The 17,511-nt window shown below is 37.4% G+C and overlaps 1 protein-coding gene across 1 annotated transcript in view; it reads left to right on the top strand.

Annotated features, from left to right (window-relative positions):
- ctnna2 (catenin (cadherin-associated protein), alpha 2) overlaps positions 1–17,511 on the top strand; it is a 336,749-nt gene that overhangs the window by 16,191 nt on the left and 303,047 nt on the right. The window contains exon 2 of the mRNA XM_085276809.1: positions 16,638–16,744. Within this exon, the coding sequence (XP_085132935.1) occupies positions 16,643–16,744 (102 nt within the window). The 5' untranslated portion in view covers positions 16,638–16,642. The remainder of the gene's footprint in view (positions 1–16,637; positions 16,745–17,511) is intronic.

Raw genomic sequence — 17,511 nt, 5'->3', positions numbered from 1 at the left:
CTGGTTGGAGGCTGGAAATATTCAAAACAAATGAATTGGATAGATAATTGCATTGCTTAGACTTTTCATATGCTTGGCACTCTGTTTAGCTAATAACTCTGGTCCAGACTGTGTCTGTCTCTCCTTGGGGTGAGTTTTTTTTTTTTATAAGTCTGTCAAAATAGTTATCAAAACATTCTGTGAGAGAAAGGATAAACTCTCATAACTCTTACCCAGTCCACTCTTTTCTCAGTCAATTTAAGCAGCTTTGTGTACAGCACTGTAGTAGTCAGGACTGCTCTATTGTTAGTTAGCAAGTGTTTCTAGATAAGTTGGCATTTTATTCAGGTTGTTTTTATATCAAACTATTGGTGAAAGCCTCATTCTGCTAGCAACCAAAGGAACCACATGGATATTTTTGGTTGTACACCCTCTTTGTGACCAATTTCACACAACTTCCAGAAACCACTCACTAACCAGTTAGAGAATACACATTTTTCCCTTACAGGTTATCAGGCCATGGCCCACCAGTCTCTAGGCCTGACTGAGGCCACAGTAGCATGATATGAACATATGCTACCCTGCCAGCATCAGCTTGAATCCACTCTGTTTTGGATACATTTACAGTGGGGCAAAAAAGTATTTAGTCAGCCACCGATTGTGCAAGTTCCCCCACTTAAAATGATGACAGAGGTCAGTAATTTGCACCAGAGGTACACTTCAACTGTGAGAGACAGAATGTGAAAAAAAAAATCCATGAATTCACATGGTAGGATTTGTAAAGAATTTATACGTAAATCAGGGTGGAAAATAAGTATTTGGTCACCTCAAACAAGGAAAATCTCTGGCTCTCACAGACCTGTAACGTCTTCTGTAAGAAGCGTTTCTGTCCCCCACTCGTTACCTGTATGAATGGCACCTGTTTGAACTCATCATCTGTATAAAAGACACCTGTCCACAGCCTCAAACAGTCAGACTCCAAACTCCGCCATGGCCAAGACCAAAGAGCTTTCGAAGGACACCAGGAAAAGTATTGTAGACCTGCACCAGACTGGGAAGAGTGAATCTACAATAGGCAAGCAGCTTGGTGTGAAAAAATCAACTGTGGGAGCAATCATCAGAAAATGGAAGACATACAAGACCACTGATAATCTCCCTCGATCTGGGGCTCCACGCAAGATCTCATCCCGTGGGGTCAAAATGATCATGAGAACGGTGAGCAAAGATCCCAGAACCACACGGGGGGACCTGGTGAATGACCTGCAGAGAGCTGGGACCAAAGTAACAAAGGTCACCATCAGTAACACACTACAACGGCAGGGAATCAAATCCCGCAGTGCCAGACGTGTTCCGCTGCTGAAGCCAGTGCATGTCCAGGCCCGTCTGAAGTTTGCCAGAGAGCACATGGATGATACAGCAGAGGATTGGGAGAATGTCATGTGGTCAGATGAAACCAAAGTAGAACTTTTTGGTATAAACTCAACTCGTCGTGTTTGGAGGAAGAAGAATACTGAGTTGCATCCCAAGAACACCATACCTACTGTGAAGCATGGGGGTGGAAACATCATGCTATGGGGCTGTTTTTCTGCCAAGGGGACAGGACGACTGATCCGTGTTAAGGACAGAATGAATGGGGCCATGTATCGTGAGATTTTGAGCCAAAACCTCCTTCCATCAGTGAGAACTTTGAAGATGAAACGAGGCTGGGTCTTCCAACATGACAATGATCCAAAACACACCGCCCGGGCAACAAAGGAGTGGCTCCGTAAGAAGCATTTGAAAGTCCTGGAGTGGCCTAGCCAGTCTCCAGACCTCAACCCCATAGAAAATCTGTGGCGGGAGTTGAAAGTCCGTGTTGCTCGGCGACAGCCCCAAAACATCACTGCTCTCGAGAAGATCTGCATGGAGGAATGGGCCAAAATACCAGCTACTGTGTGTGCAAACCTGGTAAAGACCTATAGTAAACGTTTGACCTCTGTTATTGCCAACAAAGGTTATGTTACAAAGTATTGAGTTGTATTTTTGTTATTGACCAAATACTTATTTTCCACCCTGATTTACGAATAAATTCTTTACAAATCCTACCATGTGGATTCATGGATTTTTTTTTCACATTCTGTCTCTCACAGTTGAAGTGTACCTCTGGTGCAAATTACTGACCTCTGTCATCATTTTAGGTGGGGGAACTTGCACAATCGGTGGCTGACTAAATACTTTTTTGCCCCACTGTATATACAGGTTCATGACCATTTGGGATTGATTTTATTCAGGGATTCAGCATCCTGTTTTCTTACAGGGGTAAAGCGAACAATAATCCTTTCTTCCATAAATGATCTTGTTTTGATTCAGTCTGCATAGAGACTGTTCACACAAACATACAAAAACAGAGGGTGGGGGAGAAAGAAAGAGGGAGCTGCTGACCAAAATCAATGCCCAGTGTAGAGCTCTTCACTGGGATTAAAAAGTCTTCAAAACAAAAACAAACAAAAAACTCTATATGGTGGCCTGTGATATTGGTACTGTCACCACAAAAACCATAAAATATGTAAAACACTAGCACTGGCATAGAAATATATATCATATAACTAGCAGTGGCGTTTAGCACTGTCACCTAACCGCAAGAAGGTCCTAGGTTCAAATCCCCCAGCTTTGTGTTCTCCTTGTGCCTGTGTGGGTTGTCTCTGGGTATTTCAGCTTCCTCCCACAGTGCAGAGACGTGCATGTTAGGTTAACTGGCAATTCTAAATTGGTTGTAAGTGTGAATGTGATCACCCCGTGACAGCTGGGATATTGCTCAAGCCACCATGACACTGCATTGCATAGTCAAAAGAAAAATGGATGAATGAGTAGCAGGCAAGTGTTTAACAACAAATGAAGAGGATTGTTCAGTGGCATCTAAATTCAATAATGATGGACATGTGGGACCTCCTAAACTATTAACCAGAGGGGGAGAGGCAGTGTAGAGTCCAAACAGGTCACCAGTCTGTCAGGGTTAAATCATGTGCCTTTTGTCTGTGTCAAGAAATACAACTGGATAAAAATTAAAAATGGACACTTTGATGACCTTTGACAGTGTGATTTCCTGTTTTTGTTTTTTTAAATTGTTTTATTTATTTATTTTTTACAGTTGAATCATTTGTTAGAGTGCACTTGAGTGTGTTTTGAGTATGTGGATTGTAACATTCATGCACCGTGGGGGATAGCGATATTGTTTTTAGACAAAAATGAAAATTCTAGCTTTATATGCATTTAGATAAAGATACTCTATTCAGCATTTGTGTTATCTGGTAGATGACAAAAATGTATGGGCACATTGTTCTGAAGATGTCTTGCCTCTCATCCAAAAATCCTCTTCAGTTCTAAAACAACTGATGATGAGTCCAAGGTATTAAACCCCTAGTGGGGGTTGTCCCCTTGGAGGTAGTCCACTATTAATCCTGTGAGTCATCACATGAGCCAGAAAAAAACCACATGGCCATTACCATCACAGAGGCCAAGGTGTGAATCCTCTGCAAAACACTCCTCCATCATGTGAGCTATTATCACAGCGCTAACATAGCAAGAGTGACAATCATTCAGAGTTACATCCATATGGGCAATTCAGACTCACTAATTAACCTAAACAATCATGTATTTGGACTGTGAAAAGTAAACAGCAGCACCCAGACAAGACGCATTTAGGTGAGAACACAAGATTAAAAAAAAAAAGAAAAGAAAAAAACCCTAAAAAAAACCCAAATACCTATGCAAGTTCACAATGCTTGAGAAAAGAATACTTCATGCAACCTTGGTGTCTATTTTTATATATTTTATATAATAGATACATGAATCTTTCTCTATATATTTGTATAATATTTGAAATTCTGACCTTAATACAGGAAGTAACCACAAACAGTATATCCGACAGATCCTGGGGTTTGCATGTCAGCAATACATTCGATGGTTGTATAATCTTGAGTTGAACTAAGACAACTTCTGTCATTAAGTGGGAAATTAACACAATTAACAATTAATTATCTTATTCCTTATTAGGGAAAATAAATGTTCATGACATTTAGACTTCTTGGATGCCATAATTTTTAAGGCAGGCAGACTTAAACCTAGCACCTTGATTACTAGCTCTGAAATGCTTCTTGTGGCCTTAAAAATCTCTTCACCATCTTCCCCCTGGAGATTTTGGATTTCTACTCAGTGGTAAGTTCACACAAGGGTGCAGCTCATACCAAGGGGAAAAAAAGCCTTGCTATCTCCTCGACTTTGTCTTGCGGCAGTCTAAAAGCACCACTTTTCATTTAGTGCTTGATTTCCTCCTTTGACAGAGTGCTCATTTTAGGTTAATGATAGGACCTTCCTGCTTGATCTTTTCGGCAATATGTTCTTCAGGTGTGAGAGGCATATCATTTGATTTGTCATTAATCAAAATGTCACTAATATGTAAATGAATCTTTCTCTGACAAGATTTAATTCAGGAGTCGTTGCAAGGGCTACTGGTGTTTACTGAGTCTGAAAGGACATCTTAATGAACTGTCACAGCCCTTGTCTGCATCTCTCGCTGCTACTTATTGTTAGTGCAGTTAAATTTATATTGGTCTACTTCTAAACAAGATCCTCAGGTCTAGAGATGTGCATAGTCTGTCACAACTAGGCATTCACAATGCAAGAAAGATCTGTGAAGTGTGATAACCGTATTCAATTTCGCGCTGACAGTGTGACTCGGCATGAATAAATACAGAAATGTCTGCTTTACTACAGTACTACACATATCTGTTTTGATAGGTACACTAGCCCAGTTATGTGCAGCAGAACTCAAGCCTGTGCTCACTGAATAAAGACATGGAGCAAATTATTTTGAACACACTTTATTAAAAAAGGTTTTATTTTTGAAATTTGTTTGTCTCACATTTTAAATATTGCTGTGACATTGAAAATGAAATGAACCAGACAAAACTAGATACGAGCATGAAAACGAGCTAAAAGGTCATACCTGATTAATGTTTATCAGCTTTTACCACAAAAACAACACAATTACAGCCTAACAACTTTAGCAATTTTGTTCATCTTCAGCAATTATTTATTGGTTACTTTGTTACATAGAATTCGTCAACAAAGGATTTGATGAATTGTCTGTTATAGTAGCTTTCTTATTACTATTATTACTATTAACTTTGTTATTATCAGCTTTTTGGGATTTCTTTACCTGGATGTTTGAGCGTGCATTGTTGAACATTGTTATTACTGGGATTTCTTCATTTTGGTTTTGCTCAAATAAAATTGAATTGGCTTTTGCACATCTCTCAGTTTTACGGGGTGCTTTTTTTTGGTAAAATATAAAATAGGATTCCTGTTGCTGGATTAACATTTAACTCAACAATTGCATTATTTTTCAATAGGCTAGCTAATTGCTTTTGGGTTGTTATTTTGCTGGTTAGTGATTGTATAGCTTAGGTCTTTGTGAGATACTGGTCGGAATCTCAGGGAATCGGCAGGGAATTCCTTGACCAGTATCAAGGGTGCTAGACCAAAACCCTTGTTGTCATCTCTTTGCTTGGCAGTAGAGCACCGCAATAGCGACATGTCTGTAAAAACTCGCCAAGTATTGACCAAATAGTGAAACTAGTGAAAAAATGCAATGCAAACTGGAAACACAGAATGTTCTCTTTCAAAATAAAAAATGGGTCTTAATGCTGAAATCAACATGTTTCAAGAGGTACAACTTTTACTTTGAAAGTTAATGATCTCTTTTTCCAGTTTCATTTTTCACTATTTCACTAGCACTCAGTGAGCACTCGGCCAGTGTTTCCAGTGAAGTCGTCATATTCCACGCGCACAGACAACTACAGCAACAGGCTAGTGACCAGCCAATGGTGTGGTTATTTTTCTTAAAGCACCAAATACTTTTTTTTTGACCCATTACACTTAGTGATAGCCAGCAACTTTCAGCAACTACTCGCCGCCAGTTGGAGAATATCTATATTTTTCCCTAGCAACTGGTGGTTTCCAGAAGGTCAATTAATGGTTTTAGATGTGAGTGGTTCTGGCTTTAGCAATACTTTTTACAGACATCCAGCCACTACTCATTAGCTTGTTGAGTAAAACATTTTTACCAGCAGCCAGTGGTTGCTAGGGGGTCATCGATCAGTCTTTAGGCCTACAACACCTCTCTATCTTCTGGTATCATTAATTTATATTAAGGTTAGGTATTCTGATCACACCAACTTATGAGGTGATTTGAAAAAGGCAGAAATATAAAGATTCAGGCACAACTGAGTGCACAGAAACCCACCTTTTAAACCCAGACAATACCCAGTTCACATCTGGCTGACTGAGGTAATTACTTTACATCCGTTTTCAGTTGTCTCTCTGCCATGTCATCAGCGTTATTTCAAAGAATAGCTGACACAAGCACAACCAGAGGTAATAATATTGTTTAATGGGCAATAAAAACAGACAGTATCAAGAACACCCTACATTAGGTGACAAATGAGCTGACTTGCAGAGAATGGCAGCATGTGGCGAACTTGCTACGGATGCCATTGTTGCCACTCCCGCATTGCTGCCATCTCTGCACACTAATAATAAAACATGTCATTCAAGCTGAGAGAGAGCACTAAATATCTGTCCTGGTGCTCTCTCCCTCTGTGTACATGACCCTCAGCTTCACAGTTGTTGCTCACTTTCACAATTTTCATTCTGGTCGGAACATTTTGGCTAAAATTAGTTAAAAGGGGAGTTTTGAGGAAGCAGAAGTCAAAGTCACAAAAAAATGTTGGTGTTGTTCTGAATGCTTTTTAATAACACATTCGAAGTTGTAGGAGGTTTTACAATTTGTGGTTGACTTTGTTAATGTCTTGGTCGTCTTAGTTCTTGCTTCTGTGTTTTATTTGTGCTAAATTCATTACCATTCCTAGGTTAGATAGACAGAAGAGGCATGGAAGTTGGAAAATCAAAAAGAACAGTCTGAAGCCCCAAGATAATACACTGGAAATCATGTGTGTTTTGCCACTGCTACATAAAAAATTCTATGGTTAATTCAGTGTTTTAGACAATTTATGAGTTCCTGCATATGGCTTCCAAAGTGCATCTGAAATACTGTCAGTCTGCAGTTCATGCTTGTATTTTAATCCATCCGTTTCCGGATATTATTTTTAAGTAGTCTGGATTCGACCAGACCAACACTAAGAATCCTTTAGTTGAAATAGCTCACCATATATGCCTTTAGACTTAAGCGGAAACCACAGTACCTGAAGGAAATACGCTCTAATAAGGAAGAGTATGGAAATTCCACGTGAGCCTGCTGTCACCGCTAAGCATATGTGCTGCCCATCTGTGTGAGTGTGTGTTTTAATCAGAAGGTGTTTCTAAGCAACATCACAGATGAGCAACACTTAACCTAATAAACATCTTGATTAAAGTTATGTATATATTTTAGTTGCTCCGGCCTACTGAAGGTTTTCTAATGAGTGCAATTATTGTATAGTACTTAACACTATGAAAATAAATATCTTATTTAATCCATTTTTTTATGTTTTTCAGGGCGAATCCATAATGCTGAAAAAACTGTGGTTCCACAGTAGTTTCTTCAACCGGTAAACAGAAACCTATATTAACGATCGGGCATTGAGTGGGCAGACATAATTAACGTACTAAGACAACTGAAGTATTATAAACACCAACACACAAAACAAGAAACCTAATTAACAACAAAGCTGCAATTTGGTGTGCACTCTTTGCCAAACTCGGAAGGCACAGTATCTGCAAGCTTGTGATTAATTGAGCAGTGAGGATGCTGCTTTCTGGCACTGAAATGAATTGCTGAACAGCAGCGCTTGATAAAACTAGCAGGAACTCCACTTGTGAAGTACTGAGTTAAGTTGGAGTTTGCAGTATATTATATTGGCTGTTTAACCTCTGGGTGGCTTTTTCTAAATTTAATTCAGAGGGGCTTCTTTTTACATACATAAGTTATTATGTACTGAATTACTTTGTGAACGTGTGTAACGTGTCAACTCACAATTTAAGCAGGGAGGCCTTCACCATAAAACTAACACATAAACATTTAACACATTACTTGATAAAAACTGCCCAGTAATTGAAATCAATAGGAAACACAATTATGCAGGAAGACCATGGATGACAAAAGGACTACAAAATGCCAGCAAAAAAAAAGAATACCCTATATCGAGAATTCATAAAAAAGAGAACAATAGAAACTGAAATGAAGTATAAAACTTACAAAAATAAATTAACTAATATAATGAGATCCTGTAATAGAGAGTATTACATTAAAAGGTTAGAACACAATAAAGATAACACAAGAGATATATGGAATGTATTAAACAGAATAATCAAAAATGAATCAAGGAATAATGATTACCCTGGGTACTTTATAGAAGGGACAAGAAGTATTAATAACATGGAAGAGATAGTAAATGGCTTTAATGAATTCTTCGTAAACATAGGGCCAAAACTGGCAGAAGAAATAAAGGTTGATGGAATAGAAAGGGACACTGGTGAAAATATTGAAAGGAATAGTAGCTCAATGTTTTTAAGAGCAGTGGAAGAGAAAGAGATTTATGACATAGTTAGAGGACTTAAGAACAAAACCAGTACAGACTGGAATAATATTGATATGGTAACGGTAAAGACAGTTATTGATGGTATCGTAAAACCATTAAAATATATATTCAACTTGTCGTTTCAAAAAGGAGTTTTTCCACAAAAAATGAAAGTTGCTAAAGTTATTCCCATTTACAAAACCGGTGAAAGACATCATTTTACAAACTATAGACCAGTGTCAATACTCTCCCAGTTCTCTAAGATACTGGAAAAACTCTTCATAAAAAGATTTGACAGTTTTGTGGAAAAATATGAATTAATGACAGATAGTCAGTATGGGTTCAGAAACAACAGATCAACAGCTTTGGCACTGATAGATTTAATGGAAAAGATAACGGAATGTATGGATAATAAGAGGTATGCGCTCGGAGTTTTCTTAGATCTAAAGAAGGTGTTTGATACTGTTAATCATGAAATTCTATTAAAAAAACTGGAAAAGTACGGGTTTAGGGGAGTGGTTTTGGAATGGTTAAAAAGCTATGTAGGGAATAGGCAACAATATGTACAAATAAATGAATATAAATCTAATTTGATGGATATAGCTTGTGGAGTACCTCAAGGTTCAGTACTGGGTCCAAAAATGTTTATTATGTACTTAAATGATATCTGCAGAGTATCGGAGATTTTAAAGTTTGTAATATTTGCAGATGACACAAATATACTGTGTTCAGGTGTGGAGTTGCCACAGGTTTTGGAAATGATCACACAGGAATTAACGATATTAAAGAAGTGGTTTGATATAAATAAATTATCATTGAATCTAGATAAAACCAAATTTATGTTGTTTGGAAACCAAAAGAAAAACATCGAAGTAGAAATATGTGTTGACAATGTATATTTAGAAAGAGTAAATGAAATAAAATTTCTTGGGGTGATCATTGACCACAAGCTCTGTTGGAAGCCACACATTACTTATGTTCGGGGGAAATTGGCACGGGGCATTGCCGTCCTGGGGAAAGCAAAGCATATGTTGGATCAGAAAGCACTGCACATTTTATACTGTGCTTTACTACTGCCATATATGAGCTACTGTGTAGAGGTCTGGGGAAACACATACAAAAGTAACACACAAACAATAACTATAATACAGAAAAGGGCCATTAGATTAATAAATAATGTAGGGTACAGGGACCATACAAATGCACTCTTTGTCAAAATGCAAGCTATCAAATAATGTATAAAGTAAGAAATAAACTGCTTCCCAAAGAAATCTGTAAATTGTTCATAGAAAGAGAAGGTGGGTATAACTTAAGAGGGAGATGGAATTTAAAAATACAAAGTGCTAGAACAACTTTAAGAACTATGTCTATCTCAATTGCAGGAGTTAAATTATGGAACAGTCTAACAGAAGAAATAAAAGACAGTCAAAACATAAAACAGTTTAAAGTAAAATATAAAAACCTAATTTTAAATAAGTATAAGAATGAAGAAAACGGGGTTAACCCAGGACGGTAATGTTGCTGGAAATGGTGTTGCGGTTCTTTTTTGTTTTTTTTGTTTTGTTTTGGTTTGTTGTTTTTCCATAACTTGTGTATCTGCAAATATACACATTCTGTATTTTTCATATGAAAGAAACTATACTGTGGTGGGGCTTGCTAATTTCTTGTTTTGATTTATGTATGTTATGTTTTGTTTTACTTCATATGTTTCATATGTTTCATATGTTGTTTGTTTAATTTAAGACAAAAAAAAATTTAATGAATGAGAGGTAAAACTTGAGGGGGTAGGGACAAATAAGTAAATACTTCAGCCTACTCCTTTTCAAACAAATAATGGAATGATATTTTGTAATGATTGTGAAGGCACATGTTTGAAATGTTTGAAATAAAAATGAACTGAACTGAACTGAACTGAACATGACATGGCATTATTTTATCATTTGGTAGAGAGCATTTCAAAACTGGAATTGATCAAGCACGTGCTTTGTTGATTATAATAATTTTTGTTTTGTAATTTTAATAACGTGGCTAATTAAGACCATAGAAACAAGTTTATAACGAGCCATGGTGCTGCTCATAAAACTTTTCTGTCCCTGATTCTAAAACTTTTTAAATTTCCATTGATAGCTGTTACTGTTCAGCCTAGAGGGTAGATTATTTATGCAAGTGTTGGTGCATCACAGATTTTTTTTTTTTTTTGAATAAATCTAAAAATTCTAGCACATGGCCCATTTTCCTTCTTTGAATTGTGCTACTCTAAACCTTCTGAAACCTAATTACTCTTCCCCAAAAGCCTGTCCTGAGGCAGGAGAAAACCGTTGTGTAATGGGAACGTGATGGTAAACAATTCTGCAAAAACTGGTACATCCCTAGATTGTGTCTGCACATGTGTCTGTGAAAAGACAAAAACACACAAATTTATAGCATGCTGAAAACAGTGTGTGACAAAACTGTAGATTTCTTGTGCGCTTTAAAAAACCTGAATGTGCTTTTTCTGTATTTGCTTTTTTTTTCTTACTCATGTGTTAAAGGCAGTCCCCAGAGCTTTAGAAACTTTTGTGACATCCTCCGTTCTGACTGTATCCCGCTCATCTCAGTGCAACAAATGACCCATTCTGGGTTACGCCCTGTGCTTTTCTTTTTCTTTTTCCTTTTCTTTCTTTTTCTTTTTTTTTTTGAATAGATGTTGCTGTATATTTTGCATACCATTATGCATCTTAGTGATTCTCAGTGTCCAAACAGTTAAAGATAACACAAATCTTCTACATGTTACAAACTTTTTAAAGGTCACTGTGGACTTTCTATTTCTATTTATCAAATAACCTTAATTAAATGATTAACTCCACAGACAAAAAAATGTTAGATGGCTAACTCAAAGGACAATCAGTGTGGACTGAATTTATTTTTATTGCAGATTAACGTGCAGATTATTTTCATGATCAGAATGTTTGCTGTTTGCTCTATAAACTATCAGAATATGGTTAAAAAAACTGACTACCAGAAAATATTCAAAATCAAGAAATTGGAGTTAAGAGATTATCACAGTAGCTTCTGATTGATTCAGCAACCAATTCATCATTGTAGCTTTGGATCAAAACCCTTCATCATGTTTATAGGCAGGTAATTTCTTGCTTTTAATGTGGTTTTTCCAGTCAGTCGAAGACACTTGAGATGCTTTTGAGTAAAACATACTAATTAGACAAAATAGATCCACAAGAAAGAAAATCTGTGCCTTCACAGAGGACACTCTCCCTGGGGTGTTGTGGTACCCTGGAGTTTATTTAAAGTACAAAGCTATAATTGTAGCAAATGTAGTGCCACAATGACAAGTAGATAAACTATTGTCCCACTTCTGTAGCTATCTCTGGTAAATCTAGAAGCTGTTTGTGATGATACTCTTTTTGTGTCATGTTATCTCTTCTATTTTGAATGTGTGCACCTTTTCACAGTGTTGTTAGTTGAGAGCATGATGCCAAATCATGAAAACTGTGAAACAGAATGCAAGTCACTTAACAAACTAACACTTTATACTTGTTTCTTTAATCTCGGGACAGCACTGTTGAGATAAAAATGTGCAGTGAAATGAGAGTGGCTGCATAATATGCACTTGTGGTTCATTTTTATCAATATTTTTCAATGACCTCACATAATAGGCCCCAGTCTGGGGCATGGCAATTTATTCCATTGTCCATTACGTATTGTTTTTGCCTGTTTGGTTTGCCAAAGCAGTGGGTAGTTATAAATAAGGCTATATCCAAATATTCCTCTGTTCAGCTATTTGTTAGTTAAGCGGGTATTCTTTTTTGGGACTGGGATCACCAGTCCCAAAAGAGTTGATCTCATTGTTTTTTAAACAACACCTTTTCATACACTTTTAGTGGGCTAACTAAACACATTTCAAAAGTATGTGGGGACATTATCATGGTGCTGTCCAATAGTGTCGCACTCTCAAGCCTAGAAATACTACTCTCTCGTTCTCTCTGCTGTATACATTGTGAAAGGAAGCAGCTAGGCTTCAGAGTGACAGCAGACATGCATGGTGAGAGGAAAAATTAAGGAAAGCTAAGAGCTCCAGGGTTCTTTCTAACTTTATCCCTAATTGACCATTTTATGTATAAATATATCTGAAATCACAGCAAATTAGAGCTAACCTCATCTCACTCACCTGGTGAAACGTATATTATTTGCTGTTGATTACTACTGATGCTTTAAACCCGCCCAAAATTGTATTTGAAATGGCCCTAATGAGATGCACCAATTGCCAGCTATTCAGTTTGTTAACTCATGCTGGTGACGTGTGTGTTATAACATTGCATGCAAATTGCACACTTCTCCTGACACCTGCTGTACATGCATAGTGGTTAAATGACCAAATCTTATCAGTAACCCAGGTTGTCAATTAAGGTTCTTTTGGATTAATGTCATATAACCTTTAAAATACATTACTGTGTCACTACTCCTCCAGAACTCTGACCACATTGACCCTGAAACTAATGACCAATTGATTAACATTAGCTACCTCTGTTTGCTAATTAGCACTCACCCTTGCTGTGACAGTGACGAATTTTGTGCCCTTCACCTGCTTAAAGGGAGCGTTATTGACCTATCCAGATTGAAAATCCTTACAACTGCCTGTACCTTTGTACGTTTTCACTGTGGAAGGATCCTCCGTAAGATATATGTAAACACAGACAAAGTCAAGCTCTGGCAGGGACTTCACTGTTTTCAGTGATTGAAATAATGGAGTTGGTAATTTGTTTTCTTCATTTGTGGTTTAAATGGTAGAAAATTAATGAGCTGGTGCTGCGGTACTATGAAGTGTCCAATGTTGACCAGTTCGTTCCGTCGTGTGGCTCTCAATACCAGCCACCTCATTGAAAACTATGAATATGTGACTCCATTCAGTCAGATGGCAGTACTGTATTACTGATAAACATGAGAGTCTGATTTTTTTCTTCAGAAATGCGTCCCCACATATCATTCTGTTTCATCATATTTGTTGTTACACTGTGCAGCTGAATGTGGTGAATAATGATGTTATAGATGACATCTCTTTGACAGATGGCAGTCGCTCAGCTGTTTATATTCTGGCTCTGTGAAAGATGTAATCTTGTCGAAACATCCTGACTGAATTTCTACTTTCTTTCCTGCTTCTGCTTTGCATCATCGGAAACCCTGCTTTGGACTATTTTTGAAACATTTTGATTTATTATTAACATAGGTGCATTACAGATACGTGGTAGATGACAGTGAACTTAATATTAATAAAAAACAACCCATAAACCATCTGAACATTCACCTTCACTGGCTATATTATAGTAATGTTATTCACTTGCACACGTTGATTGTGATTTATTGTTCATTTGTGGTGTTGCAGTGATGAGTAGTGTGTAGTCATTACTGTGGAAAGCATGCTTTCTTTACTTTTCTCCATAGCTTATACTAATTCAGTGTAAAAACAGGAAGGGCTATCATTATCGGCATGACTTAATTATTGCACTGCAATTTATTATGGTTCTGACTAACCAATTAATTTTCTTTCAAATGCTGCTTGCTGTTCAGACTCTGTTTTCATGGGGTTACCCTAGTAACCAAATGTTTGGTGTTTAAAATGTCATTAAAATGTCAGAGGAAGATGAAAAATGTTCATAACCAACATTAAACGAATCCTAGGCGACATATGAAATGTCATGTTTGGTATGAAGAGCAGTCCACAACTAAAAGATGTTTAGTTTATGATTACAAGGCTTGGTAGTATTTCTATAAATACAAATAACCTAGACAATATGTTGAATATCAAAGTAGCTGGCAGATCGACTACTCGGCCGATTCAGTCAAAATAGTTATTATAAACTTTATAAAGGCTATTTATTTTCAGCACTTTTACTTTAATGCAGTCACCACTGATTTTGACATTTTCCCTTCAGTTGTAACTACCATCTGTGACTTAAAACCAATAGCTCAATAGACACAGTCCCCTTCTTTTATGGCTTGGTTAGATAAGGTATCACAAATAATTTGCATCTTGGTGTTTGAGAAGTTACACTGACATACACCAGTGAACTGTTTATTACATTACAATAGGGCACTGGTATTTTTCACAGTGCTGCTGTTTTCCCGTCTATGGCGTGTTCTTCTGCCTCAAGCATTCACATCACTTCTGCTTATTCTTATTGTACATACAAAGCTCTGCCAGGAACATTTTAATATCATAAAAACTGTCTAACTAGTTTTGACAAGAACAGCTGTCATTTGCATTATCTTGACTCTAAGTAGCAATCCATTACTATTATTAAGTGTTTTAAAATACTGTAGAAATGATGATGTTGTTCTAAATAGCAGACCGTATAGTTTCTTCCTTTACAAAGTCAACATAATGATGTAAAGAGTGAATTTACCAGAAAATGGCAAAAAACCCTTACTCATATTTCAACTAAGTACAGCGGATTAAACCTACTAGTAACACATGTTACGTCATCTAGTAAAATCAGCTATTACAATGAAAGCAAGCTTGCACTCATTTAAATACTGGATTATGGATCTTAAAAATATCTGCCTCATGTTCACTGCAGCAGTAGTTGCACAAATGTCTGTCTTTCAAGGAAGTAAGTGAGAATTCTGCCATATTACAGCCAGCCCCCTACTCTTACCTGCTAATACAAGTTTGTTACATTTTGAAAATGTCAGAGCAGAGAAAGTACATTCATCATTCCCTTAGGTTTTGTCAAAGTGCTGTGCATGATAGATTGATGAGCTGACGCACAAGGTCTGATTCATTGTCCCTCACATTTCCTTGCAGGCGACAAAAATGTAATGACATGAGCATAAGTACAGGCCTGCAAACTTTTTAAAAATAAAGGTCCACCATTATCAGTAGTGCCAGGTTGCTACATTTCCTTCTGTCCATCTATCTTAACCTGCTGTGTGTAGTGTTGGGAGCCTGTGGCCCAGATCTGTCATTCCTATTCACATTATTTATTCCCCTCTGCCTCATTGACATTGGCAGTAGACTTGGCCAGTCCCAGTTGGCCCATTCTGAAATTGCTTACCGTAGAAACATCCCCACAGTACCAACAGACTGCTACCCCCCATACCAGCTGTTCAGTAGTCACATTCACCTAATGTAACCTACTGAGTCCCCCCCAAAAGAACCCTCCAAAAAACAAAAACCAACCTACCCTCAAAAAAATAGTTCTAGTTTAGTACAGATTGTCTGAAGAACTGCCCAGTTGAGACTCATATTGCAGAGCTTAATGTGACTTTTGGTTTTGCCCTTTTCTGCAGAGGAAGCTCTTGAGGAGGTGGTCGGATTAACTGAAGGAGCTGAACTTGGGGCTTAGTTTGTTTCCAAGTTTTAACAAGCTTTCATCCCATTTCCCACTCCTTCTTCACTGTTTCTCTTCATTTGCATTCTCTCATTGTACAGTTGCACAATAATGCAGTGTTTGTACCTGAATACTTTGACGTAATCAAAATGCTGCTCAGATTCTTCTAAAGGAGTGTGGACAAATGTAGGCCAGAACTCTACAGAATGACAAATACCTTTAAAGTGATACACAATAGAGTTCTCTCTGAATTTATTACAGCTATACTCAGTAGATTACAGATTAGCAGACATATATTGTACTGGTGGTGTTAATTATTAAAGTTAATTACACTGTCTTAAGGTTAGAGAAGTGACCACTCTTTCATTGATGGTTTGATGGGATTGTTGACTGAGCTTTTTTTATGTGCAGAGCCAGCATTTGCTGTTTTCAGACTCCACTGAAACTTTGCCTTCCATTGAAACGATCCACAACACAATGCTGCTGTAGAAAGGCTACCCCCCCATCAAAAGCCTGACCCACTCTGAAACCTATTGTGTTTGTGCACTTATCATCTGGCTGGCTTTACATACATACATACCTGCACGTTTTTAATTCTGCCCCCCTGTACCATTATCAGCAAAACATTGCTTTTTGAACACATTATATATGTAAATACCCCAGAATACCTTCAATAGCACATGGGGAAATTTACTTTGTGCAAATTGTAAGATTTTTTTTTCATGTCCAATACATTTTATGTTATGTTTCTAACTTTTAATTATTTTGTTTTTAACAGAGACCATGACGACCGCCACCTCCCCTATCCTATTGAAATGGGACCCAAAGAGTCTTGAAATTCGCACCTTGACTGTGGAGCGGCTTCTGGAGCCCCTGGTGACACAGGTAGATAAATCTATGACATAAACATAACAAACGGTTTTAAGTTACCAGCCATAGCCAGAGCAAAGTCATAACTTTTGGTAATCCACTCATTTGTTTGCAGTAAATAATGTTTGGAGAATTTCTGAAGTCTAATGGTGTCAATATTAATGAACAAGTAAACAAGCTATAATTGTTACAGTTCAGTATCAGAGCAGCAATTACTTTCTGGTTGCACCTTGGCTGGATCACTTGTTACAAGGTTGTTAAACTGTATTGGTTTACAGCCAGGGACTTTGGCTCATCGCAAATGACTTTGCCTTTTAAGCTGAACAGATGGCTGAAGCAGACTTTGATCACGTTGGCTTATTGTGACAGAGTTTCTGACTAGAATTGAATATTGTTTCTATTTAGTAGATTCACTTTCAGGTTCTTGTTTTGTCTATTATAGTATTATATTATATTATATACAGAGATCCCTCGCTATAACGCGGTTCACCTTTCGCGGCCTCGCTGTTTCACTGATATTTTTTTATTGTATTTTATTTTTTTAACAGCGCATTGTGTTCTGCGTCTTGACTGGCTGTAGACCATTGTCAGTCAATCTCGTGCTGTGTCTCCTTTACAGTAAAGAATGCGTTCAGCTTGTCAAATTTACATAAATCTTCGATTGCTAGCAGTGTGACTCTGAAGTGCTGTACTGTATGTTTGTAAGTTTTCTTCTCAACAAACACAACAGTGTCGATAAAATGCGGTAGCACCCAAAGGCAGAGGAATATGCTAACCATCGC

This window comes from Mchenga conophoros, linkage group LG6 (assembly GCF_057382185.1).
Source record: "Mchenga conophoros isolate Kocher_MC1m ecotype Shallow Benthic linkage group LG6, M_conophoros_male_GT1.1, whole genome shotgun sequence".
NCBI lineage: Eukaryota > Metazoa > Chordata > Actinopteri > Cichliformes > Cichlidae > Mchenga > Mchenga conophoros.
This window is presented reverse-complemented; position numbering and strand designations above follow the sequence as displayed.